This window comes from Pristiophorus japonicus, chromosome 2, assembly GCF_044704955.1.
Source record: "Pristiophorus japonicus isolate sPriJap1 chromosome 2, sPriJap1.hap1, whole genome shotgun sequence".
In the NCBI taxonomy this organism is placed as follows: domain Eukaryota; kingdom Metazoa; phylum Chordata; class Chondrichthyes; family Pristiophoridae; genus Pristiophorus; species Pristiophorus japonicus.
Window position 1 is genome coordinate 333,883,086 of NC_091978.1, and position 27,795 is coordinate 333,910,880.

General features: G+C 45.0%; 1 protein-coding gene across 1 annotated transcript in view; it reads left to right on the forward strand.

The window, feature by feature from the left end:
• The window catches only part of LOC139248393 (alpha-1,3-mannosyl-glycoprotein 4-beta-N-acetylglucosaminyltransferase B-like), a 414,869-nt gene that overhangs the window by 233,192 nt on the left and 153,882 nt on the right, over positions 1-27,795 (forward strand). The window contains exon 3 of the mRNA XM_070872141.1: positions 27,614-27,754. Coding sequence (XP_070728242.1) covers positions 27,614-27,754 — 141 coding nt within the window. The remainder of the gene's footprint in view (positions 1-27,613; positions 27,755-27,795) is intronic.

Below are 27,795 nucleotides of genomic sequence, written 5' to 3' on the forward strand. Positions count from 1 at the left end.
TTTTTTTACCAAAATGACAGTGGGCAATTGGGTGAGCCTCCAAGGACATTGCCAGCGATTGTGTATACAAGCTCCCAGTGTGCTATATACTGGCACTGCTGCTCTGGGGATGAGGTGTGCATCAGGCAAATGGTAGGCCATATCTGATAATATAGGGAACTGCTGCCCAATGCACTTCACTGACACCCATCGCATTATGGGCCTCTAAATGTCTTGGCGGCAGAAAGGAAAAAGAAAAAAGAAAATAAAGTCTTGCATTTATATAGTGCCTTTCACGCCCACCGGATGTCTCAAAGCTCTTTACAGTCAATGAAGTACTTTTGGAGTGTAGGCGCTGTTGTAATATGAGAGGATCTTTACTAAGTGCGTGCTACTCCAGTGAGAGGATATATGGAATTACAGTTATTAAAATATGGCCAGTTAACACTTATCATTCTGTCATATTGTATGCTATTAAATATACTTAAGAAAGATTCATATATTGTGTACCCAAGATTATCTGGCAGTTTTATCAAGTTAAAGAATTTAAAAGGTCTACACAGCGGAGCAGTTATTCTTCACTTAATCATCACCCAGGACCCAGGACTGCGCAGGTGTGCATGTGCTTAAGAGAATGGCGGGCCATTGTTGGAAGCAAGCACTCAGCTTGGGAAGTGCTGCTTTTTTCAGTAAAAATTGATATGTAGACAGAACTCTGAAAGTGCTGTGCCTGTCAGTGTACAATGCTGACTGTTGGCATGTATGTGCAAATTATTCGCAGGCAACATTCAATAAGTTTGTGTTATTCCAATTTCCCACAACAGGGTTCCCAAATGGCACACTGCAGCGTAGTTATGAACTACCAAAACATTTTACCTGTACCGCACAGGATACAAGTGTAGCGAACATGTTGGACAAATGGGTTGGTTTTGAGTAATGTAATGATGTCTGGGTGTGGTGAAGCCCAATGAAAAAATGAACAGATTGCTTGAAGATTGATGGGAGTGCGTGTGGCACGGTTGCTGACAGAAGCTGGGACCCGGGCATGAGCAGAGGCTCACGGAGGGAGGGAAACACATACCAATGTATTCATCAGCAACTTGACAGCACCCAAGCAGAAAATTTATCAGGGCTATTCTTTTGTGATTAATGTGATATTCAGGCTGGTGTGGGTGAGTCTTTTTCTCGTATTTAATAAAACAATTCTGTCAACCATGGCTCAGTGCAGGCCTCTGCTTTGTTTTTTTAAGGAGAGTTGTTTGGCATGTCTGAGCCATGTTCTTGTTTATTAAAGCCACTAATGGCTGTGAAGGGTCCGCCTTTGTGTCTCTGGCACCCAGTGTTACTAATGGATTCAAGTGGAGAAGAGGAGGTAAATTTCACCTGCCCAGTTTCCCTAGTGCAATCAGAGGGGATCGATTACTTTTAAAGTCATGGCTCTGAGCTCCCTCAGAAGCGGCAATAAAAATTTGCTCCATTTATTTTCAGCTCCTCTCAGGCCTCTAGGTCTTCCCGTCAGATCAGCCTAGGGCATCTCTAACTTCTGTCGGCAAAACGGGGGCGTGGGCCTCTGGAGTTCCTGTAGAGGCGTGGACTGCCCACCCCAAAGACCACGATTTGGGGCAGTGTATGCGTCCAGGTCAACAGGCAGGCGGGAATTCCACTCGGCCACACTTCTGCCAGTAGCGTGGGACTCCTGGAACCTCGGGGCCTCGGTCTTTATGAAATGGGGAAGTTGATTTTTGTTGTAGAAAATCAAGGAAGGCAACGTAATGGAGGGTGAAGGGACATTTGAAAAGAAAAAGTGGACAAAATGAATGGAATTTGCATCCATGCCTAATACTTAACCTTTTCCAAAGCCTCATCCCGAGTTTGGACTGGCTATAAGGTAGCAACCATTAACACATTCTACTGAGAACATTGCCCAACAGTGTTCCTTAACCTTATACTCAGAGCGGCACTGCTTACAGCATGAGTGACAATTTTTTCACCTCGACTTCGAGCAACCTGTTGTTTCGGGGTTAGATTGTTCTGGTATATTGAGAAGATAATTGCACAACATAAGAAAGGTCAAGGATGAGAAAACACCACACTGCCCAATGAATCTTATCCCTTTTGTGTTCTCGATCTCCCAGCCTAGCATCTCACGGTGTTTTCAATGCCCCTACAGTCTATTGCCCTAAAGTCTGAGTAGCTCAATCTACCCCCAGAAGTGTGCCAGGCTGGGACTTCTATCCACCAAATGGGGCCAAGTTTGACCTCACCAGAAATTGCGGGGTCAGCTCATTTTAATATTGTGGGGTGAAACAATGGCGTGAATCTCACCAGAAATTGGTCAGATGCTCCTAGGAAGCCCAAGAAAATGCTTGGGGGAGAGGGTAGAGGAGGTACTACTGAAGATAATGTTTTGTAGTTAAACTGCTCTTATAGCAGAGGGGTGAGCCACGGCCCCCTTACTCATAACTGAGGAAGATATTCAGTGAAGTTCTTCCCTAGTGGCTAGGTAGCTACAGAAGGATCTGGATCTCCTCTGGTGCTCCATTATGAGCCTAGCCTTCTGGATTCTTTGCTCTTCCTCCTCCAACATATATATGAGGAAAAGGAAAATCGCCATTGGGAAACCTATACTGCCGTCGAACACTATATTTTAAGGAAGTTTTCCAAACAATGAACTGTCTATATAGTGACTTCCAAATGAAGCTAGGAGCCTTCAAAATAAGGAACAAGGAAAATGTTGATAAAAGACCAACCCAATGGTCCTCTGTCTAACAGCACGGTGAAACACAGCAATCCACTTTTATGTTTCTAGCTTCAGTCTTCCTCAGCTGCTGTTTCAAGTTACCCCAATTTTATAGTGACATCAGTTCGATTGACGGATCTTAGGGAGGAAATGACGGACGTTGGGGCTAATGATATCAACCTGGCCTACATCTATCATTGGCATAGTAGCAGCATAACTAGGGTAGCTGCATCTTACACCCTCCCTCACATTGGAGCATTACTTTGCTGGGTTGTTAAACTGTTGGGGTCCTGTCTCCTACCCAAATGCCGCCTCCCTCAGTGGGTCTGGTGGGTTTACGTCCTACCAAAGTATTAGAATTTTGAGAGCCTTTGTCTACTACCGTGCTTGCTATATTGTTCTCGACAATTATCACTTTACAGGACAAGGTTTCTTCTGGTATTTGACCTAAATTTATTTTCACTACTTTATACTTAAGGAAGCCAAAACTCCATGGGATAAAAATGTGGATGTTTTACGCCGCCCGTTACTGTCAAAATTTACTGAAAACTCGATGGCTATCACTCTTTTGTCAGCTGGTGGCGTATCCCGCAGTGTCCACCATTTTCCAAGAGTTAAAGGAAGGCATCTGAGAAGACAGAAAAAGTGGCAAACACTCAGCAGGTCAGGCAACATCCGATTAGAGCGAGAAACAGAGTTCACGACTCAGGTCGCGATGCTGCCTGACCTGCTGAGTATTTCCAGCATTTTATGCTTTTATTTTTGATTTATAGCATCTGCTCGTAGAGGGAAGAGGAAGATGCAGGAGGAAGATGCAGGAGAGGAAGATGCAGGAGAGGAGGAAGCAGCAGGAAAGATGCAACCCATACAGACCCTTTCTGGCCGGAATATCTGAGATGGAATCATCTGCCTACGGTACCAGTGACCACAATCCCGATTCCCCTTTCAACATTAGTCCCACACCTTACCTTCCCTCTGTTACTGACCGTCACAGCATCCTCTTGGCCACGATGCTGAGAAATAAAAACCACCACAAAGCAAACTTTCCAATCCAACTTTATACATCTATCAATCCCATATGGCATCAAGAAATCAACTCATCACCCTTATGCATTCCCTTAGTGACTACCTTGCCTTTGCCTATCCTACTGATGTCACGCAGTGCTGCCCCAGTGGGGCAGGTTGCTGGCTTGCTGACTTTCAGTGGGGGACATTGCAAATGGTCTTGCCGGTTGACTTTGAGGAGAGGGTGGCTGGGAGTGTCAAATCGAGTGATGGTGTTCCTTCTTTTTCTTCTTCTTCTTAAGTCTCCTCTCCCTCTTCTTGACCAACTACTGGCTGGGAGGCTGCATTTCTTGGGTGTCTAAAATGAGAAGGCACAAGGGTGGAATTGTGGTGAAGGGAGGACGGGAAAACAAGAGGTGCATGTGAGAAGGAGTATAATGCATGAGGAAACCAGCATCTTGTACCCTTTCAGCCCCACCGCTGACCAAGGGCTCAGCCCATGCCCCTGACAAGAATGGCCAGTACCGTCTCCTCCAAGGTGCTATGGTGAAGTTAGGAATGGGAGGTGTGCCTCGTGATTGGTACAAATTGTTGGTGGTTGAGTGATTGGGCGGGGGGGTGGGGAGTCGTGTATTGAGCAGTGTGTGAGGCTAGTGATGCAGTTGGTAGGAGACGGCTTTTGAAGATGCATTCACTGACCTTGACCAGTGCTCTGAGGTCATGAAGCTTCTTTGGGCACCGGAGCCAGGTGGTGGGGGCAACACTGCTGGCAGTGATGGCCTCAGTAATGTGGTCCCATATTGTTCTATCTGGAGGGCCTCCTGGTCCTGTGGGTAGAGGACATCTCTTGCAGTGTTGATCTCCTGCACAAAGCTGGAGTGCTGCATGAAAGACCTTGGCTGCCCCTTCCCTGGCTTGCTGAGCCATTTGTGGTTGTGCTGAAGCACTTTGCCCATTTTTTTTGAGGCGCGAAAGGGAATTCAGCTTTAAAAGCTGAATACTTCTATTTGAAAATGTTTTTTCAAATTTTAATTTTTTTTAAAGGCAGTAGAGCGGTAAGGGCTGAAAACTGCACTTTTTTAAAACTTCATTTTTATTTTAAACAGGTCAGAAGGCATTGCCCTTTAAAGTAACTGACAATGCTGGCAGCAAAGAATGACTAAGAAAGCAATAAAGAAAGGAAAGATAGATTACGAAAGTAAACTTGCGCAAAACATAAAAACAGATAGTAAAAGTTTTTACCGATATATAAAATGGACAAGAGTGACTAAAGTAAATGTTGGTCCCTTAGAAGATGAGAAGGGGGATTTAATAATGGGAAATGTGGAAATGGCTGAGACCTTAAACAAGTATTTTGCTTCGGTCTTCACAGTGGAAGACACAAAAACCATGCCAAAAATTGCTGGTCGCGGGAATGTGGGAAGGGAGGACCTTGAGACAATCACTATCACTAGGGTGGTAGTGCTGGACAGGCTAATGGATCTCAAGGTAGACAAGTCCCCTGGTCCTGATGAAATGCATCCCAGGGTATTAAAAGAGATGGCGGAAGTTATAGCAGATGCATTCGTTATAATCTACCAAAATTCTCTGGACTCTGGGGAGGTACCAGTGGATTGGAAAGCAGCTAATGTAACGCCTCTGTTTAAAAAAGGGGGCAGACAAAAGGCAGGTAACTATAGGCCGGTTAGTTTAACATCTGTAGTGGGGAAAATGCTTGAAGCTATCATTAAGGAAGAAATAGCGAGACATCTAGATAGGAATAGTGCAATCAAGCAGACGCAACATGGATTCATGAAGGGGAAATCATGTGTAACTAATTTACTGGAATTCTTTGAGGATATAACGAGCATGGTGGATAGAGGTGTACCGATGGATGTGGTGTATTTGGATTTCCAAAAGTCATTCGATAAGGTGCCACACAAAAGGTTACTGCAGAAGATAAAGGTACGCGGAGTCAGAGGAAATGTATTAGCATGGATAGAGAATTGGCTGGCTAACAGAAAGCAGAGAGTCGGGATAAATGGGTCCTTTTCGGGTTGGAAATCGGTAGTTAGTGGTGTGCCACAGGGATCGGTGCTGGGACCACAACTGTTTACCATATACATAGATGACCTGGAAGAGGGGACAGAGTGTAGTGTAACAAAATTTGCAGATGACACAAAGATTAGTGGGAAAGCGGGTTGTATAGAGGACACAGAGAGGCTGCAAAGAGATTTAGATAGGTTAAGCAAATGGGCTAAGGTTTGGCAGATGGAATACGATGTCGGAAAATGTGAGGTCATCCACCTTGGAAAATAAAACAGTAAAGGGGAATATTATTTGAATGGGGAGAAATTACAAGATGCTGCGGTGCAGAGGGACCTGGGGGTCCTTGTGCATGAATCCCAAAAAGTTAGTTTGCAGGTGCAGCAGGTAATCAGGAAGGCGAATGGAATGTTGGCCTTCATTGCGAGAGGGATGGAGCACAAAAGCAGGGAGGTCCTGCTGCAACTGTACAGGGTATTAGTGAGGCCGCACCTGGATTACCACGTGCCGTTTTGGTCACCTCACTTAAGGAAGGATATACTAGCTTTGGAGGGGGTACAGAGACGATTCACTAGGCTGATTCCGGAGATGAGGGGGTTACCTTATGATGATAGATTGAGTAGACTGGGTCTTTACTCGTTGGAGTTCAGAAGAATGAGGGGGTGATCTTATAGAAACATTTAAAATAATGAAAGGGATAGACAAGATAGAGGCAGAGAGGTTGTTTCCACTGGTCGGGGAGACTAGAACTCGGGGGCACAGCCTCAAAATACAGGGGAGCCAATTTAAAACCGAGTTGAGAAGGAATTTCTTCTCCCAGAGGGTTGTGAATCTGTGGAATTCTCTGCCCAAGGAAGCAGTTGAGGCTAGCTCATTGAATGTATTCAAATCACAGATAGATAGATTTTTAACCAATAAGGGAATTAAGGGTTATGGAGAGCGGGCGGGTAAGTGGAGCTGAGTCCACGGCCAGATCAGCCATGATCTTGTTGAATGGCGGAGCAGGCTCGAGGGGCTAGATGGCCTACTCCTATTCCTAATTCTTATGTTCTTATTTTCTTATGGGTCGACGACCATTCGTCAGAACTTTAATATTTCAGCCCACGTTACTGTAATCAATTCACTTCACAACCCTTCAAAGTTTGCCTTACTAAAATTTGAAACCCTGGTTTGTGACTCTCCCTTCTCCCTCTCAAACCGAATATTAACTTCGATCATCTTATGGATACTATTCCCTGGCGGATCCTTTACCATCAAAATGTTCTGGTTCATTACCCATCACTAATCTAGTACGGCCTGATCCTTTGATGATTCTAGAACATATGTTTGGAGAATACTACCCTGAATGCATTCTTGAAATTCATTGCATTTTCCTACTTGAGCTGTTCTGTTTCTCCCAGTCCGTGAAAATTAAAATCTCCTATTATACCACGTTGTTTTTCTTCATGCCTCCCTGATCTGTATATTGGTGTACCCCTCACTACATCACTACAATCAGGAGGTCTGTAGGCAACTCCTACCAGAGTCTTGCATTTTTGCTGTTCTTTCATTCCACACCCAGTTTATACTTGGTGTAATCCATTGTTTCGACTGCTGTAATTGTGTTCCAAACTATCCCTGTCCCTTCTAAAGATCCTACAGCCTGGAATATTTAGCTGTCCATCATACCCAGTTTGTAGTCAGGTCTCTGTAATCGCAATTATGTCATACCTTTTAATCTGAATTTGTGCTTCTAACACAATTTTATTTCTATGTTACGATATTTGTGTACTGAACTTCTATTTCGGTAACTACCTCTACCTTGCCCAAATGTCCTACTGGTCTTTACTTGACATTTTTTGAATGACAGTATGGTCTTTTCCTTCCCATCCCTAATTTGTTTAAATCTCCACCCTCTCCTCCACACCCCATCATCCCCCCAGCACTGCCTTATTTACCCTTTCCGCAAGGATATAGGTTCATCTCTGGTTTAGGTGAAGGCCATCCCGTTTTTCTATCCTTCCCTGACCCCAAATGTGGTCCCAATGTCCCAGGAACCTAAAACCCTCCCTTATATGCCACATGCCATTCGTTGAATTGTATCTATTACTTCTTCGAATTTATTATTATTTTTACCTGCTCTCTGAAGCTATTCTATAGTAAACCTATACATTAGAGCTCAGCAGATTAACTACTTAAATAATATTTTGCTTTTTCTCACTTGATGCTGTTCTGGATCTCCCACTCTCCTTTTAAACTGTTCCCCCGCTGTTGACCTTTTCCTGATCCGGTTCCCACCACTTTGGCTCTCAGCACCGGTTTCTCTCTCTCTCTCTCCCGCTCTCTCTCTCTTCCTCTCTTGCTAGTGTTTCTATCTCAAATTCGACACCTCATACTCCTCAGGCCCAGTTCTTTCTTTCTCTCTGGGTTTAGTCTTCTGTTCTGCGCAGGCCCTGGTCTCTCACTCAGTCTTAGTTCCTGCTTCTCAGTACTAAAGGGGGCACTAACAGGGCGCGAATGGATTTCGCCTGGGTGTGGTGCAAAAATCACCCCCACCCTCCCCCTGCGGAATTGGCAGAAATTTTGTGGGCACGCTTGGCCCACTGGGCTGCGCACGATGATAATGATGTCATTGCCGTGCACATCTCCCCCTTACCGCCCCGGAAGTTAAATTGCCCTGCGCAACCTACCTTAGCACTTGCCGATGATAATGACAGCTTGAGCTGTCGAGTTGCAGGCGGGAGCCGGATGCAGCAACACTATTTAAAGCCACCATCTTGGAAAGTATTTTCTGTCGGCCATTATTTTTTGCTGCGTTACAACAATTAGGCAGAGTGGCTGGTGGACCGATAGCAGCGATTTTGACCACAAAGAGTCTTCTGCCTCCTAACATTTCCCCTGTATAACGCGTGGCAGTTTTGAAGTTTCACCATTTCTGTTGCTTCATGGGGACTGTGCTGGCACTCTACCTCCTGCTCCAACGTCACCATCAGAGGATGCTTAGACAAAGACAAATGTGCCGCCAATTACAGAGGGAATGGCATACAAACAGGGAGAGAGAAAGGCAAAGACAAAGAGAAGGAGCGCCACAGGGAGAGTCCCAGGGAGCACGCCACAGGGAGAGGCACAGGAAGCGAGGCACAGGGGACGCACAGGGAGAGGGATAGACAAATACAGGCAACAGCACAGGGAGAACCACAGCAACATGTCGCCAGAGGAAGGCAGTGCCACAGGGCTGGCAACAGGAGGCCTTACTCTCCCTGGGTATTCCAGTAGCAGTTCTCCTGCATCAATTTCAATGAGGAGCAGTGTGTGCAAAGGCTGCATTTCAGCAAGAACATGGTCACAGATATCTGCCATCTGCTACAACCAGACCTTGAGCCTCATACCAAGGTGAAGACAGCTCTCACAATGGCAGACAAGGTCACCAACGCGCTCAATTTCTTCGCCAATGGATCGTTCCAGGGAGCAACAGGAGACATCTCTAACATCTTCCAGTTTGTCGTCCATTGCTCCATCCTCGAGGTCACAGATGCTCTGTACAGAAGGAGGAGGGACGACATCTCCTTCCTCATGAGCAGAGGAAAGCAGCACGAGCGTGCATGTGGCTTTGCCAGGATAGCGGGCTACCCCATGGTGCAAGGTGCCATTGACTGCAACCAGCTGGTGTGAGACCACATACACAGAATACTCACCGTTAATGCCCACTATCCTGGCAGCAACCACAGTGCCTTCATCCTGCGCCAGACCAGTGTTCCAGCTCTGTTCTAGCCTCCAAATGAAGCTCGCAGCTGGCTGCTCGGAGACAAGGGCTATCCGCTCTCCACCTGGCACATAACTCCCCTCCGCAACCCCACCGCTCCTGCCCAGCACTCGGACAATGAGAGCCATGCCGCCACCAGGAACATCATCGAGCAGATCATCGGAGTCCTGAAACAATGGTTTTGCTGCCTTGATCGCTCGGGAGGAGTCCTGCAGTACTCGCCTGAGCGGTAGTCCCTATTTGTAGTCGTCTACTGCACGCTGCACGACCTGGCCACCATGAGGGCACAGCCATTGCCACCAGACATAGCCGCACCATTCCAGGAGTAGAAGGAGGTCAGGGAGGAACAGGTGGAGGAGCAATAACAGGAGGACGAGGAGGAGCAGGAGCAGCAACAGCTGCGACGGAGGAGGCAGCGAGTCCATCATGATCCTGCAAGGGACGTCCACAACTGTCTCATCAGAGTTCATTTCCATTGATTGGTGCCTCAGATAATACCACCTCCCTCCATTTCTGAGGCAAATGTGCCCATCTCGCCAGGTGCTAACTGTTCAAACAAATAAAACTTAGCGCCCTAAACACGGCGCAACCCAATTTTGACCCCAAAGTGTTTCATTTTTAAATGTTCCCATTTTAAAGACTGCTTTCTTGGCCTGGACCTTTTTATGGGGCCTAGTTTTAACCTTCTGGAGGCCAGTATGGTTCAGCTGACTTACCGACCCAGACATCAGTCTTACACCATGTCCCGTCTGGACTGGAGAAGTGCACTCCCAGTGTTGGGAGCTCCAGCCCTCACTCATGCTCCCTTTGACATGGTTGGCCATGTAAGGGGAGGGCAGATACTCTACCCATTGAAAGGCCAGGCACAATAAGGTTGCAATCTAATGTATCAAGTTCCCAGTGTCATTCCAAGCTGTTTTGGCAATACCCAGTGGTGTTATGGCAGGAGCCGAGTGGAACGGTTGAGGAAATACATGTTTTTGTTCAGCCAATTATTTGGTTCAATTTGCATAAGTGATTGTACAAAAGACAATTAGTACATTGTCTATCTTGCTTCAGTTCCATGAAAACTTTGAAGGTGGAAAGTCTTTTGTGGACTGGTACTTGCTTTAATCATTTTACTGCTGGAATGGATTGATATAGTGTCATCCAATTGGTAACAATAATATATCTAACTCACAGACTTCAACCAAGACACCAAAAGTCTGATTTCTAAGACAGAAATCTATTTTTCCACTACGGTTTGTTATTAAGTAGAGCCATTCAATACATTTTGATTCGCACAAAAGAAAGCATCAGAACTCAAGCCATAATCTCACTTCTTGTCCCCACCCCTATCCTGTTCCTGTTTCACGTTGGACTTTGCAAAAGATAGCCAACCAAATTATATATTCCAAAACTTCCTGTGTTTGACATAAAACTAGAGATTGGATATCCTAAGTTACTCTTTGATGTAAGCAATTTATATTAGATTTGATACTCAGGGAGCCTTCTTCCCAAGGTATATTTATTTATTAGTTATAAAATAAGCTAATATACGAAGGTAAAATACAAAGGTTATACTTATAACATAGTAAAATAGAACAGATACAAACAATTAACATCTACAAGGTTTCAAGTTGATCAATCTCAAATGGCCTTATGGTAATACATAAGCAGTCCAGCCTCACTTGAAAAGATCAATTTAATGTTTATAAGGCAGACATAAAGCATAGAATTCTAATATTACAAAAGCAAAATTCTGCGGATGCTGGAATCTGAAATAAAAGCAGAGAATGCTGGAAATCTCAGCGGGTCAGGCAGCATCTGTGGAGAGAAAAAGAGAGTTAATGTTTCGGGTCAACGACTCTTCATCAGAACTGCTGAATGTTCGAAAAGAACACATTCTTAACCACTGAAAGGGGGAGGGGAAGAAAGAACAAAAGGGAAGATCTGTGATAGGGTGGAAGGCAGGAGAGATTAGAGAGACAAAAAGGATGATGGGTGAATTGAAATGGTAATGACAGAAGTCAGCAAAAGGATAATCTGGATAGGGTGTGAATGGCGTAGTAATGACCCGCTGCCATTATAGACAAAGAGAAATAAAAGGAGGGCGAAGAAAGAAGAAAAAAAACATAAGATGTGGAGGGGAGCCGGGGGGAAAGGGAGCCAAAGGTGGCCAGAGGTTATGCTCTGAAATTGTTGAACTCGATGTTGAGTCCAGAAGGCTGTAAAGTGCCTAAACGAAAGATGAGGTGCTGTTCCTCGAGCTTGCCTTGAGCTTCATTGGAACAGTGGAGGAGTCCGAGGATGGAGATATCAGAGTGGAGCGGAGAATTAAAGTGACAGGCGATCGGAAGCTCAAGGTCACACTTACAGACTGAACGGAGGTGTTCAGCAAAGCGGTCACCCAATCTACACTTGGTCTCCCCAATGTAGAGGAGACCACATCGTGAGCAGTGAATACAGTATACAAAGTAAGTAGAAGTAAATCGCTGTTTAACCTGGAAGGAGTATTTGGGGCCCTGGATAGTGGGGAGGCAGGAGGTAAAAGGTCAGGTGTTGCATCTCCTGAGCTTGCATGGAAAGGTACCGTGGGAAGGGGAAAGGGTGCTGGAGGTAACTGTGGAATGGACCAGGGTGTCGCGGAGGAAGCGGTCCCTTCGGAATGCTGAGAGGGGAAGGGAGGGGAAGATGTGATTGGGAATGGGATCACGCTGGAGGTGGCAGTAATGGCGGCGGAGGATCCATTGAATGTGGCGGCTGGTGGGCTGAAAGGTGAGGATATGGGGAACCCTGTCATGGTTCTGAGAGGGAGGGGAAGGGGTGAGAGTAGAGGTGTGGGAAATAGAACGGACACGGTCAAGGGCCATGTTAACCATGGCGGAGAGGAATCCTCGGTTGAGGAAAAAGGAAGACAGGTCAGAGGCACCAGTGTGAAAGGTGGCATTGTCAGAGCAGATGCGATGGAGACAGAGAAACTCGGAGAATGGAATCGAGTCCTTACAGGGTGCGGGGTGGGAGGAAGTGTAATCCCAGTAGCTGTGGGAGTCAGTGGGCTTTTAATGGTACTGGTCGAAAGCCTATCCCCTAAAATGGAGACGGAGAAGTCGAGGAATTCTAATATTATATGCTTTACGTCTGCCTTATAAACATTAAATCACTCCTTATATATGGGAACCTGAGCCTACTTTTGAGCCCGTATGTCAACAGATTTCAATGTTTCCCCAAAGCAAGCAGCCTCCTAACAAGTCCCACACATTTCAAGATAGGCAGGAACAGTCAGGTTTCCGTGCTATGATCCCTTAAACATAAGATAACCACAGTTGACAAAATATTTTCCGACTTGGATGCACAAGGACAGTTACACAAACTGCTGACAAAAACAACTTTGAATCTAAAAGGCCTATTCGAATGAAAAGCCTGCAGAAAAAGTACTTTTCTCATAGTCGTCCATGTTTCATTACATCCATAGCCAGCCTTAGAGATTCTAGGACTGAGTTAACTTTTCACAGCCAAACTTGGGAAAATGCAAGTGTTTACGTGTCTGAAACCACTCAGACTGCTCGACATTGGCAGCTGTAGTGACTCTTCGTTTCTCCAATAGTGGATAGGTGCGTCTTTGTGTTTGTGGTGCTTCGTTTTGAATATGAGCTGTCAGAGTGCCGTGGTGCAGCTGGAGATGATTAATAAGAACAGGTGTCTCGCAAAATTGGCTTTTCTTGGTAAAATGATTCTATCACAGGAAGGAAACAGAGCTATTGTGCTTTCACAGTCTTTATTAATATAAATTACTCTTCTGGTTTGCAGCTGAAGCTGGAAATTCTTTACCACCTATGTGACTTTTACAGATACAAAAGGGAAACATGCTTACCATCCTTATATCAGAGTGCGAGGGAACGGAGAGAGGAAGGGGGAAGAATCCTCCTGAATCAGTCAGATGTTCCCTTTATGTTGGGTTCACTGCCATCCTAGTGCTGCTGGCTCCTGGCATCTGAGTCTGGACTCAACCCCAAAGTAAACGTTCTGGTTTAACTAATACTGCAGGCCAGGAAGATCCACAATATAAAAGCAACTCGTGGTTGAATTCACCTCAGATTCTACAGCATAGAAGCTGGCATTTAACATATGTTGTACAAGATTGTCTTCCTTGTCACAGATGATTAGTGAACTGAACAAAGTGAATGCTTCGATACAGACAGCACTTGCCAAAGGCCTCAAATGCCTTTTACTAGTAGACACAGCCAAGAGCACTGGCAGTGAAATACAAGTAACATTTGGGCCTTGCAGGCCTAGAAATTTGATGGACACTGTGCCCGATTATCAGGAGCAAAACGGACACATTTGTGGCGGATCGTGGGTGCTCATTATGTGCCATGTTAGATCTCTTAATTTCCAATGAAATACGAACTCCGATTGTAGTTTTAATGTAACTTTATTCTTGCAGCAGCAACAAGCTCTTGGCTTTAAGCCAGGCCTTTGTCCTTCTGAGATCACATCGCCAAATTGGCTGTTTTTATACCTGGTTCAATTTACAGAAAAGAACTCGCCTTCTTTGACCTTATTGGCTCAATTGATAGTCTTTTAACCTTTAATTGGCTCGCTACCCAAGGTCCGAAAATGTCAAGTTGATTGATGACTTAATGCAATGTGGTCTGTGTTCTTTCAAAACTGCAGCCAGGCTGCAGAGCTTGAATTCTCTATCAATCCCCCCTTTGATTCTTTCACAAACTGAATCATAAAACATCAGCTATCACTGGTTAAACATTCTACAAAATAATTTCATACATGTTAATTGAATTTCCTTCTAAAATTTGTTGATGTGTTGCACCACATGTCCGGACTAGTAGCTTCCGCACAAATTTACACCAACCCGAGTTCCATCGTGGCCACAATGGAAGTCTGGTTTTAGTAGGTTAATTAACCTTATTCCAATTTAATCCAAATCAATATCTTAATTCAACCAGTAAACAACCTTCCCTTAAGCATAATATACCCCTGTGCCACGTACAGACGGTCTGCTGGGACCTGTAAGGTGTATCACATGCGGAACAGCAGCTACAGCCACCTGGTTGCAACAACATTTAATCAACATAAACAAACAATATAAAAGTAAAATAATTATAACGACTAGAATTAAACCTTCCACCAATGAAGTTCCTATTGAACCTAGCCATTCAGTGGCTCCGCTCCACAAAGTGAATGATGGGGGTTGCTTAAGTTTTTCTACCTCCTTTTGGATATGCTCCACTAAGTGGGTAATTTCTTCGGAGTTATCTGGGATATATGTGCAACACTCAGTTCCGAGTAGGGAGCAAGTACCTCCCTTTTCAGCCAGGATGTAATCAAGGGCCAGTCTATTCTGTAGGGCTACTGTGCGGATTGCTACCATTTCTGCATTGATTTTAACTAGGGCCTCTGAGGTATCATTGGCTACCCATTCCACAATGGATGCCATGTTAATGGATTCCCTTGCCAGTCTGGCGGTCCCATACCTGGGGATCAGAATGGCAAAGAACCTCTCTGTTTCTGTGATAGCTCTCTTAGGACGGTGTAAATGTTCCGACAGTGATTTTATATGATACATATAAGGCACAATGTAAGCTAAATAGCAGGATCCTGTCCAATTCTGGGGCAATCAAGGGTAGGCCTTGTGGCCACACACCCAATAGGTGCCATTATAGGTAATGAATGTAAGCTGTTTCTTTGTCAGCAACACTCCGGGGCCTGTCCAGGCTTTTCCATCTGTTTTATTCAGAATCCCTGTTACATTAAGAATTCCCACATCGGCCCAGTTTGGACGGTTCCGTGGCTTAATTATATTATAATTCCGGGAGCAGTTACTATACCCCATATTTTGGCCTCCTTTGATGTTTCTAATCAGACAGACCGATTCCCCCGGTCTTCCTATTCCTGTTGTATAACAAAAAATGGGGGCCGTTTGGAATTATTGTAGCACGGTTGGTATCCCCCTTCAAAGGTAGTCAGATTGTAACCTGCTTACTTCCATTTACGTGCCCAGTTTTCCGTATCCTGAAATGCATTGCCTGTTTTGTTTTGATTAATTATCCACTCAGCCATTTCCGAGATATTCAAGGGAACTGGCCTCAAGGGAATCCCTCCCTTTGAGTGAATAGGAATATGGGCGCACACCCAACAACTAGAAATGTTACCTTGTTTGGCATAAATGTATGACATATATAAAAAGGTATTTACATGTAATTCCCTTGGTACTCTACTATTTCCCTTTGGTGCAGAGGGTCGGCTCGTAAGAAGTAGGCAAATGCCTAGAATACCTACAATCAGTAATACAGTAAACTTATACATTTTGGCAAAAAGTAATTGTCCTTATTAGATTTCAGCTTCAGTTACGGGTGCTCGTTTAACGTGTGAAGCGTGGATCCAGGCTTTCTTTCCTTGGACTTTAACAGCTGCCTGGGTGGTCAATAACACTTGATAAGGTCCCTCCCACTTGGCACCCAAAGGTTCTTTATGCAACTTTTTCACATACACCCAGACTCCCGGGATGATGTCGTGTCCTCCTTCGGGTGGATTACCCCAAGCTGCCGATACCTGTCGGGAAACAGAACTAATAGCATTGGTTAGGTTCTGACAGTATGATAACAAAGTGTCACTCATTAAGTGAACATCAGCTTTCCGTAAATCGATAGTTCCTGGCAGCGACATGGGTCTTCCTGTTATAATTTCAAATGGGCTTAGACCTGTAGTTCTGTTCGGGGTTGCCCTAATGCTACATAGCACTATTGGTAGTGCCTGGGGCCATGGTGTTCCTTCTTGGTGATATTTGGCAAGCCGTTGTTTCAGAGTTCGATTCATTCGTTCGACTTGTCCTGATGATTGTGGATGATAAGGACAGTGTAAATCCCACATAATGTTCAGTAACCTACAGACTTCTTGGCAGACAGCACCTGTGAAGTGTGTTCCCTGATCTGAGTCAATGCTACTCGGGACTCCCCATCGGGGAATGTAATCCTTACACAAGACCTTTGCAGTGTGACTGGCTGTGGCTCTTTTAGTTGGGACAGCTTCTACCCATCTAGAGAATCTGTCGACCATGACAAGAATGTTAGTGTATCCTTGACATGAAGGAAGAGATATATAATCAACCTGCAGATGCTGGAATGGTCCGACAGTTGGGGCATTACCGTGATGGGTCCAGAATTATTTTTCTGGCAAACCACACAGCGGTCTGCTACCAGCTGGGCATGTTTTTTAAATCCCCGACCCCACCAGCTTTTCTGGAACCGTGCCGTCATCTGTTGTGAGGCCAAGTGTCCCCACGAGTGGATCTGTTGGGCTAAAAAAGGCATAAGCGCTTGTGGCGTGACTGGCTTGTCGGTAACTCTTTGTCTCCAGACACCATCTTCACATAGCTTAATTCCTGCCTCAATCCATGTCCATTTTTCCTCTCGGGAGCACTCGCCTTGCATTGTTTGAAGGTCTCGTGTCAGAGTCCTGAGTGCTTTCAATCTGCACAGCTGTGTTGGTTCTTCTGGGGAACGCCCTGTGAGGCGGCATCTTTAGCTGCCTGGTCGGCTAGGGCATTTCCCTGTGCTTCTGTGGTATTTTCCTTGGTATGGGCCTTACACTTCAGGATGGACACTTCCTGAGGTAATTGTATGGCCTCTAGTAAGTCTCGGACATCTTTTCCATTTCGGATAGGTGTACCAGCAGCAGTGAGGAATCCTCTTTTCCGCCATAACAGACCAAAGTCGTGAGCGACTCCAAAAGCATAACGCGAATCCGTGTAGATATTAGCTGTCTGTCCTTCTGCTATTCGACATGCTTCTGACAGGGCCCGTAACTCAGCCTGTTGTGCTGATGTTCCTGAGGGTAAACATCCTTTTGCCACTACCTCATATAAGGTTGTAACTGCCCATCCTGCTTTTCTGGTACCATTGTCAACAAAGGAGGAACCATCTGTAAACAGGATGAGGTCCTGGTTGTGCAGAGGCTCTCTGCTGCTAAGGCTGCTTCTTCTGTTCCTTTTAAAATCTCCACGCAGTCATGCTCTTCACATTCTCCCCCCTCTTGCTCCCTCGATTCTGACATCGGGAGCATAGTTGTGGGATTAACCGGGCTGGCCTGGACGATATGGAGATTAGGAGTTTCCAAAACTGCTGTCCAGCGGGTCCATCTAGCTGCCGTCACCTGAGACATTCTATTCATAGACAGCAAAACATGTAAGGTGTGGGGACACTTGACAATCAGCTTTTGGTCGAGGACTAGACCCGCAGTGGTCATTACCGCTCGACATGTAGCTTGCATGGCCCTTAGGCAACTTCCCCATCCGAGGGCTACCGCATCCAGTTTTGCCGAATAATAGCCAATAGGTCTTTGCCGATCCCCATGTTCTTGTGTCTGTATGGCTGTCATATATCCTTCTTTCTCATGGACAAACAGGGTAAATGGCTTTCCACTGTCGGGAATTCCCAGAGCCGGTGCCGAACACAAAGCCTTTTTCAAACTCAGGAAGGCCTCTTGCTGTTCCTTAGTGAGGGTGATGGCTTCTTTAGAGGCACGTTTCCCCTTTAAGATATCATTCAATGGCTGAGCAAGCTGTGTGAAGGAGTCAATCCAATTTCTGTTAAAGTTACACAATCCCAAAAAGGACCTTAGTTCCTGAACAGTGGTGGTTTTTTAGCAGCCCGAATGGCTGCAGTTCTATCCTGGGTAAGTTCTTTCTTTCCTTGTGAAATCTTTGTCCCAGGTATACAACCTCTTGGGATATTTGTGCTTTGTCGATGCTGGCTTTATGTCTTTTCAGCCAAAAGTAGTCCAGCAAAGCTCGTAAATCTTGTTCATGTTGTTCTTCCGTGTTTGAAGCTAGCAAGATATTGTCTACATATTGGATGACTGTGGATGACAGGGGAGATAATTCTCACAAATAGCTTTGTAAAGCCATGTGGAATACCGTAGGGCTGTTGTGGAAACCCTGCAGTAACCGGGTCCAAGTATACTGTTGTCCTTGGACAGTGAAAGCAAACCACTGTCGAATCTCCGGTGCCAGAGGCACCGACCAATATCCGTTGGCCATATCTATAACCGAGAAATATTTATGTTCCGGTTTGAGGGCATTAAAAAATTTGGAGGGATCTGTGACCAAAGGAGCTTTTTGATCAATACACTGGTTAGCTTTCCTATAATCGACAGTCAAACGCCAAGTCTCATTAGATTTCTGTACCGGCCACACTGGGCTATTGGAGGAACTATGCGTTTTAATAAGCACCCCTTGTTTCTCCAATTGCTGAATAACCGGTAAGATTCCCGCGATGGCAGTTGGACTGATGGGATACTGTTTAGTGCATGGAGGCTTGGTCCCGGTAAATGACGCAGGCTCCATCTGGAGTAGGCCACAATCGTTCTTATCTTTAGCCCATATCAGGTGTTCCTTCAATTCTTCTTTCTTCAAAGTTCTAATTGACCATGTCACCCGACCATCCTCGAAATGCAATGATGAATCTACTTGGATTAGAACATCCATTCCCAAAAGAGGTTGATCTACTGGGCCTATCCAGACCGGCGTGGTTAGTTCATGTGGACCCAGCCCTATAAGTACCGGTGTTGTCCTTTTAATTTCCATTTTATGGCCCCCAACTCCATAGGCTGTATGTGCCCTACCATCCAATGGTAAAAAGTCTCCATATTGTAGGGGTAAGCATGTTAATTCCGCCCCTGTGTCTAAAAGACAGTCCACATCCTTATCGCCCACCCTCACAGTTATATATAGCCCATTTCCCCTTTGTTGTATTAGTGCAAGGAGGTGGACCAGGGTGGGTTCTAATCGTTTTTTGCTATCCCAAGTAACTCCTTCTGTTGTTGTATTGTCAGTCGCTTAAATGCTTCTATGAGGTCGTTATCTTGTGACAGGCCTGGTTTGTTGGCTGAATTGTATCCCTGGCTGCGTCCTCTTCCCCGGCCGCGACCTTGCTGTTTTGCCCTGCACGTCTTGGCCCAGTGACCTTCTTTCCCACAATAATGACATTTTCCGGGTAATTTTCCTAATAACTGTTTATCGGAATCCTGAGATTTCCATCCTATAGCCTGTACAGCTCGGACTTTAGCTCCCATATCCCGATCTAATTGGTTACATCGATCCACCAATGCTGCAAAGGTAGTTCCTCTACCTTCCCAGTCCGGTAACACTACCTTAAGCATTTTGGACAGTTCTGGCTTTAGACCTGCCACGAAAGCTGCTTTCAGGGGTCCAAACACTTGTTCATCCATTTCCTCATCCGTATTATTCATACCCGAATGTTCTAGCCACGTGCATCTAAACCGCTCGTCATACTCCAGGACCTCCTCTGTTCCTTTCTGTTGGCAGGCTGCAATTTTTCCCCAGTCTGTCTTAGTTGGACTGTAGGCTTGCAGCCAGTGTTTAATCGCCTCCCATCCTGCATCTAAATCTTGCTCATCCTGCCCCAAAGCTTCTTCTACCTTGCTGTGCAATTTTCTTCCCTGTGTTTTTGGCACCATTATGATCAAAATTTACACTCCGTCCCAGGGATGAAGTTGATATATATTTCTTAAGCGGTCCAATTGGTTCCACGTTTTCACTCCCCCTTTCTTTGGATTGGGCAATTCCTTGGACCATTTATCAATTTTCTCTGGCTCTGCCGGATCATGAAATAAGTATTCTGCATACACACTTTTCCTCGTTTTTTTGGTTCCGCCCTCATCCGCAGTCTCTTCTGATTTGACTACTACTCGTCTTTTTTTAAACGGGGCAAAGCGCACCCCTAATTCTTCATCCTCCGACCCTGTATTGTCGGAGGATTCATCATCCGTATCTATTCCTCAGTCGTGTCTTCGGGTTTGCGCTTTTAATTTATCCAAACCCTGGGAATTGACCAATGCATTTTCCTTTTCCTATTACTGTCTCTTGACCTGATGATTTTTTCCATTCTTTAATTTCACCTTTAAGATCTTTAACTTCCGCGTCCGATTTTTCAAGTTCAAATCTTTTCTGTCGCAGCTGTGCACAAACTGCTTGCAATTGATCCTTTGTACTGGTCAGTTCTCGATCATGTTGGGAATGTATTATAATTTCATTCCGCTTTCGGATCTGTCCCATAATGGCTAGGGACCATCTAGTTCGCTCTTTATTTTTCATACGGGTCGTTTTTCCCCAGACCCTTTTAATCTCGTCCAAGGACCATTGTCCTTTGGAGGTACTGTATTTTTGTTTGATCTTAAAACAGGTTTTAGATAAGTTGAATTGTTGCTCTATGTATTCTTTCAACTGTTGGAGGATTTCATTTATCGAAACCTCAGGTTGTGCCTGCCCACCTTTAACAGTTGTAGACAATTCTTTGCTCTTATCTCCTGCTGCCATAATACTGATTTCTTTACTGGAGTCTCGAGTTGTAGGCTTTCCAGCCAATCAGTGGGTCAGTGATTAATTAACTAACACACCGCCGAAGTTAGACGTCTATGGGACCTCGAGCCGACTAGAGGCTTTCGGAATCATGTAGAAGGAGAGGCGAATTTAGACTTTTGACCGAGGACTTTTATAAAGAGGAGTCCTTACCTCAGTATGTCGGTCCGATGTCCAAAATTCAGTTTCTTTCCTCAGCGATCGTGTTCGTGACGCCAAAATTGTTAGATCTCTTAATTTCCAATGAAATACGAACTCCGCTTATAGTTTTAATGTAACTTTATTCTGGCAGCAGCAACAAGCTCTTGGATTTAAGCCAGGCCTTTGTCCTTGTGAGACCACATGGCCAAATTGGCTGTACTTATACCTGGTTCAATTTACAGAAAAGAACTCGCCTTCTTTGACCTTATTGGCTCAATTGATAGTCTTTTAATCTTTAATTGGCTCGCTACCCAAGGTCCTAAAATGTCAAGTTGATTGATGATTTAATGCAATGTGGTCTGTGTTCTTTCAAAACTTCAGCCAGGTGGAAGAGCTTGAATTCTCTATCATGCCAGAAGTGCCTGTCATATCAGAAGGTCTGGACTGTCGGCCCGAGGGCGCACCACATAGCTATTTAAAGGGCTGATTGAAATATATAAATAAGGGTCCTATGCTTGATACTTCATCTGCATTGCAGGCTTCTTCAGGAAGGCTGCATGTGCCCTAGACTGCACTCACATTGCCTTGCATGCTCCCCATCACCAGCCTGGCAACTTTCTGAACAGGGAGGGATTCCATTCTCTTAATGTACAGCTTTTTTGCAACCACAGGTAGTGCATCATGCACGTTTGTGCTTGGTTTCCTGGCAGCAGTCATGATTCTTTTATCCTGTGCCAGTCCTCTGTGCTGCCTTGGTTCCAATGAGGCCATCAAGTTGCAGGCTAACCCCTGTCAGGAACCTGGGCACAGGTGCAGAGCACGCCTGCAGTGAGAGCCATGCTGCCACAAGTAACATCATTGAGCAAACAATCAGCACGTTCAAGCAACCCTTCCACTACCTGGACGATTCTGCAGGATCTTTGCAGTACACCGCTGAGCCGGTCTCCAGATTTGTGACTGCTTGTCATGGATTTGCACAAAATTATTATTTATCATAACAGAATTCTACAGTGCTCATTAATATTTCAGCACTACAGACTTTCAGTTATTTGTCATTTTGCACCTTTACATTCCGCTGAGTTTCCCAGGAATCACTATGGAAGAGCCCACAGTTTTATATAGCCTGCAGCTCCAAGCAGAAAATTATTTATAGAAATGTTTATGCTTTGTGTGGCGCCAAATGAAATATTGCAGCAGCAACAAACTAGTAATAAAAGAACTTGCCTTTATATAGCACCTTTCACATCCTCAGGATATCCTGACGCACTCCACAACCAATGAAGTGTTTTTGAATAGTAATCACTGCTGTTATGTGGCCAAACAAGGCAGCTCATTTTACACAGCAAGGTTGCACATACAGAAGTGAGATGAATGGCCAATTAATGTTGGTAGAAGAAGGAATGGTGGTCAAAACATCAAGAGAGCTTCTTGCATTTTATCAAGTAGTGCTATGGGATTTATTTTACATCCAACTAAACAGGCAAGCAAGGCCTCAGTATAACATTTCATCCAAAATACAGCACGTCCATCAATTAAGCACTCCTTCAGTACTGCACTAAAGCCTCAGCCTAGATTATGTGCGGATGTCTGAAACAGGGCTTGAACCGACACCTTGCTACCAACTATGGCAAACTATGGACCCAACTACTCCAAAAAAATAACTTGCAAGTTTTCCCATTCTATTTTTTGAAATTGGCTCCATGCAGCCTGTCCTTTAGCTTTGGGGGTGGAGCCTAATGTCGACGCCGAAAAAATGATGTCCCCACTTTTGCGCATGTGTGGAAAAAAATGACATTTTTTACATCACTGCTATGAGCGCACATGCCCAATAAAGCTCCCGGTCTGCATTTGGCCATTTTTAAGAGCCAGTTGTGTGTGAGAACTTTCATTCTCATTGGAAAAATCGGAGCTGCAAAACAATATGCAACGCGGCTCAAGGATAAAGAATTTCTCACAGGATCAAGCGGAGGCACTAGTTACTGTAATTGAGACCAGCTGGCACGAGCTGGACACCAACAGAGGTCACATAAAGTTTCAGCAAAGGAATAAAGAAACATGGGGCCCCACCGTCCGAGGCTGCGGCTCCCAGTGGGATGCACCGAACCACACCCAGGGTGAGGAGGGGAAGGAAGGCTCGACAGTGCTCTCCTGAGGTGCAGGATCTAACATATGGTTCAGATGATGGCAATGGGTGCGGAGATCATTGACCTTACACGATCACTCCTGGACACCATCAGTAGGGTGGGTGATGAGGTATCGGGACTATCAGGAGAAATAACAACACTCTCATGAGAAATGGGAACACTGTCTGGCACATGAGGGAGGGAATGTCGCAGGCAACTGATACACTGTCGGTGAACATGAGGGAGGGAAATGTTGCAGGTAGCTGATACACTGTTGGTGCACATGAGGGAGGGAATGTCGGAGATAGCTGCTGTAATAAGGGAACACACCCAGACCCCGCGGCCATTGACAGAATCAACTACCACTCCTACTCTAATCCCCAGACCAGCCTCTGAAGAGGCCCAAGCTGGACCTTCCACATTACCGCCTGTCCACGCCCCTCATCAAGAAGTGTGCATTACCCAAGATGCTCAAAAGAATAAGCTTGGTACCAACCCGAGAAACACTGCGCCACCGCCTGCGGGCATGGGTGGAGTCATCAAGACCAAGTGCAGCGGGCGATCTTCGAATAAGGTGGAGGAGAGATGGATGCAGCCTCTCTTTGCTGCTGTTGTTGTTATTATTATTGTTGTTACTGTTGTAACTGTTCTCAAATTAAAAGTTTTTTGTAAGTTATTTAAATTTACAAGTTTAAAAGTTTGTAAGTTATCTTAAAGTTTGTAAGTGATCTTAACTGAAAACTTTAAAATTTGATGCAAGAATATTGTTATTAAAGTTAACAAGTGTTTGTTAAACTTTTGAATAAAATATATTTTAAATTATAACTGAATCATTTCCATTATTTGTTCCATTATTAACACAACTTTTTGAAGTAAAGATGAATCATTTCCATTATTTGTTCCATTAACACAACACAACACAACATTATGGAACAGGTCCAAACAGTAAACACAGTCCATTTGGAATAGCTGCCGCTGAGCCTTCAGGTAGCAAAGCGTTTACAGATGAGCTGCTGGCGCAAGGCTCGAGCAATTGTTGAAGGGGCACGATGGTGCGACCTCCTCCGCCGTGGTGCCCTGGGTTCAGGCAGTGCATGATTTCCTCGTCCTCGTCCTCCTCTTCCTGCTCCTCCTCGTCATCTGCATCTTCCTCTTCATCATTAGCCATTCTCACCTCAGGTGGGTTTTCTACTACCAGCTGCTGCTGCCTCATGATGGCTAAGTTATGCAGCATGCAGCACACAACAGGGAACTGACCGACAATCTCTGGAGTATTGCAAGAAGCCTCCGGAATGGTCTTAGCATCGGAAACGCTGTTTCAAGATACCAATGGTCCTCTATTATACCACGCATCGCAATATGCGACATGTATTCCTGGTCCGCTTCCATCTGGGTTCAGTGTAGGGGTGTCATGAGCCAGGTGGCGAGGCCCTATCCTTTGTCTCCCAGCAGCCAGCTCTGCCCTTCTGGCTGCTGCTGAAACATGGCAGATATAGCGCTCTCGCGTAGAATGAACACACCATGGGTGCATGGATGCATGTCGTCACACACGAGCTGCACATTCACGGAGTGGAAGCCTTTTCTGTTCCTGCACATCTCGGAATCTTCCAAAGGTGCTCGCAAGGCGATGTGGGTACAATCAATGCAGCCCTGTACCTTTGGGAAGCCAGCAATCCTGGAGAAGCCCACAGCCCTGTCACGCATTGTCTGGGCAGTCATGGGAACATTATGTAGTCATTCCTCTGGGCATATAGTGCAGCAGTCACCTGCCGAATGCAGGTATGTGTTGTGTGTTGAGAAATGACACACACATGATACAGATGCATAAACTTGCAAGTATGAGATGCAGCTGTAACCTTTACTTCAACTGACAAAGCAGTGCTTCTGATGCTTCTAGGTTACAGGTCTGCTTTTACTAACTCACAAATCTCGGTTACAACTTCTTTGTGGAAACACAGCCTTCTGACACAGTCTGCATCACTCAGGTGATGTCTGTTTCGATATAATCTTTTCAAAATACCACCCCACCACCGACCGAACGACTCCTCACCAGGCTCGAGGGTCGGAGCGTCGGCTGGCAGAATCGTTCCCTCGCCCAGACACAGGGGCTCGGCGTCCACCTCCCCCCCCCCCCCCGCCGCCCCCATCCCCCCCACCCCTAGTCTAAGGGTTCTCATCCCTTCAGTTTGGCTTCCACCCACCCCCCGATCTCCCCGGGCTTCTTTTGTAGCCGAGCCCCTGTGTCCAGGCGAGTGAGCGATTCTGCCGGCCGACGCTCCGATCCTTGAGCCCGGTGAGGAGACGTTCGGTGGTGGTGTGGTACTTTGAAAAAAAATCAAAACTTGAAGAAGTCCATTAGACTTCCATTTTCTTCCTTTTGACTTAAAAAAAATTAAGCTTCATGATGCATATTTTTTGTCTTCTTGACTCCCTCCAAAACTTCGCATAAAAACAATGGCGTCTTTCTGCGCCGATTTTTTAATGTGTGTTGTTTTTTTTTAAGTGCCCAGAACGTTTATTCGGAGTGGTCACATACACCGTCCTAGGAAAAATGTAAGTTGGCCAAACTTGCATAAATCTGAAAAACTGGCGCAGACATCAGATTACACCCCCTATGATGCAAAGAAATACTAACTTAAAAAAATCGTAACGAACTGAGTTACGCTGGCGCATAAACTTTGGGGAAACTTGGATATTTTAATTTACTCCAAAAAGAGCGGTCCACGCCAAAAAAACGGCGCAAATAACTGGGGAAAATTGAGCCCCTCAATCTAGAAAATAAGCATGGTTGCATGCAGCACATTATCTTAACATTAATTAGGATTAATTAGCAATCTTGTCATGCAAGGCCCCTTGGGGAAGAGTGACCATAATATGGTAGAATTCTTCATTAAGTTGCAGTGTGACACAGTTAATTCAGAGACTAGGGTCCTGAACTTAAAGAAAGGTAACTTTGATGGTATGAGATATGAATTGGCTAGGATAGACTGGCGAGTGATACTTAAAGGGTTGACGGTAGATAGGCAATGGCAGACATTTAAAGATCACATGGATGAACTGCAACAATTGTACATTCCTGTCTGGTGTAAAAATAAAACGGGGAAGGTGGCTCAACCGTGGCTAACAAGTGAAATTAGGGACAGTGTTAAATCCAAGGAAGAGGCATATAAATTGGACAGAAAAATCAGCAAACCTGAGAACTGAGAGAAATTTAGAATTCAGCAGAGGAGTACTAAGGGTTTAATTAGGAGGGGTAAAATAGAGTATGAGAGGAAAATTGCAGGAAATATAAAAACTGACTGCAAAAGCTTCTATAGATATGTGAAGAGAAAAAGATTAGTGAAGACAAATGTAGGTCCCTTGCAGTCAGAATCAGGTGAATTCATAATGGGGAACAAGGAAATGGCAGACCAATTGAACAAAAATTTTGGTTCTGTCTTCACTAAGGAAGACACGAATAACCTCCCGAAAATGCTAAGGGACCGACGGTCTAACGAGAAGGAGGAACTGACGGAAATCCTTATTAGTCAGGAAATGGTGTTGGGGAAATTGATGGGATTGAAGGCCTATAAATCCCCAGGGCATGATAATCTGCATCCCAGAGTACTTAAGGAAGTGACCCTAGAAATAGTGGATGCATTGGTGGTCATTTTCCAACATTCCATGGACTCTGGATCTTTTCCTATGGATTGGAGGGTAGCTAATGTAACCCCACTTTTTAAAAAAGGAAGAAGAGAGAAAACAGGGAATTATAAACTGGTTAGCCTGACAGTGAGGAAAATGCTGGAATCAATTATTAAAGATGTAATAGCAGCGCATTTGGAAAGCAGTGACAGGATCGGTCCAAGTCAGCATGGATTTATGAAAGGGAAATCATGCATGACAAATCTTCTAGAATTTTTTGAGGATGTAACTAGTAGAGTGGATAAGGGAGAACCAGTGGATGTGGTGTATTTGGACTTTCAAAAGGCTTTTGACTAGACAAATGGCAGGTCTGACATATGAAGAAAGACTGGATCAACTAAGCTTATATTCACTGGAATTTAGAAGAATGAGAGGGATCTCATCGAAGCATATAAAATTCTAATGGGATTGGACAGGTCAGATGCAAGAAGAATGTTCCCAATGTTGGGGAAGTCCAGAAACAGGGGTCACAGTCTAAGGATAAGGGGTAAGCCTTCTAGGACCAAGATGAGGAGAAACTTTTTCATCCAGAGAATTGTGGACCTATGGAATTCTCTACCAGAGAAAGATGTTGAGTCCAGTTCGTTGGATATAGTCAAAAGGGAGTTAGATGTGGCCCTTATGGCTAAAGGGATCAGGGGGTATGGAGAGAAGGCAGGAGTGGGGTACTGAAGTTGCATGATTAGCCATGATGATATTGAATGGTGGTGCAGGCTCGAAGGGCCGAATGGCCTGCTCCTGCACCTATTTTCTATGTTTCTATGTTTCTATGTTAACATTGGGTTCCTTGATTACAGATGTAATGAAGATGAAAGCATTGAACCTTACCAGAAAGCTTAATGTTCAGCCACCAAATATCTTCTATTACCTTCCCCATCTGATGGCTAATGAGGACAGCCTTCAACCAAAAGTACTGATAGGACAGGGAAGGACTGGAGGTAAGAAACAACCAGGAACATTTAAAACTGCTGCCTCAAAT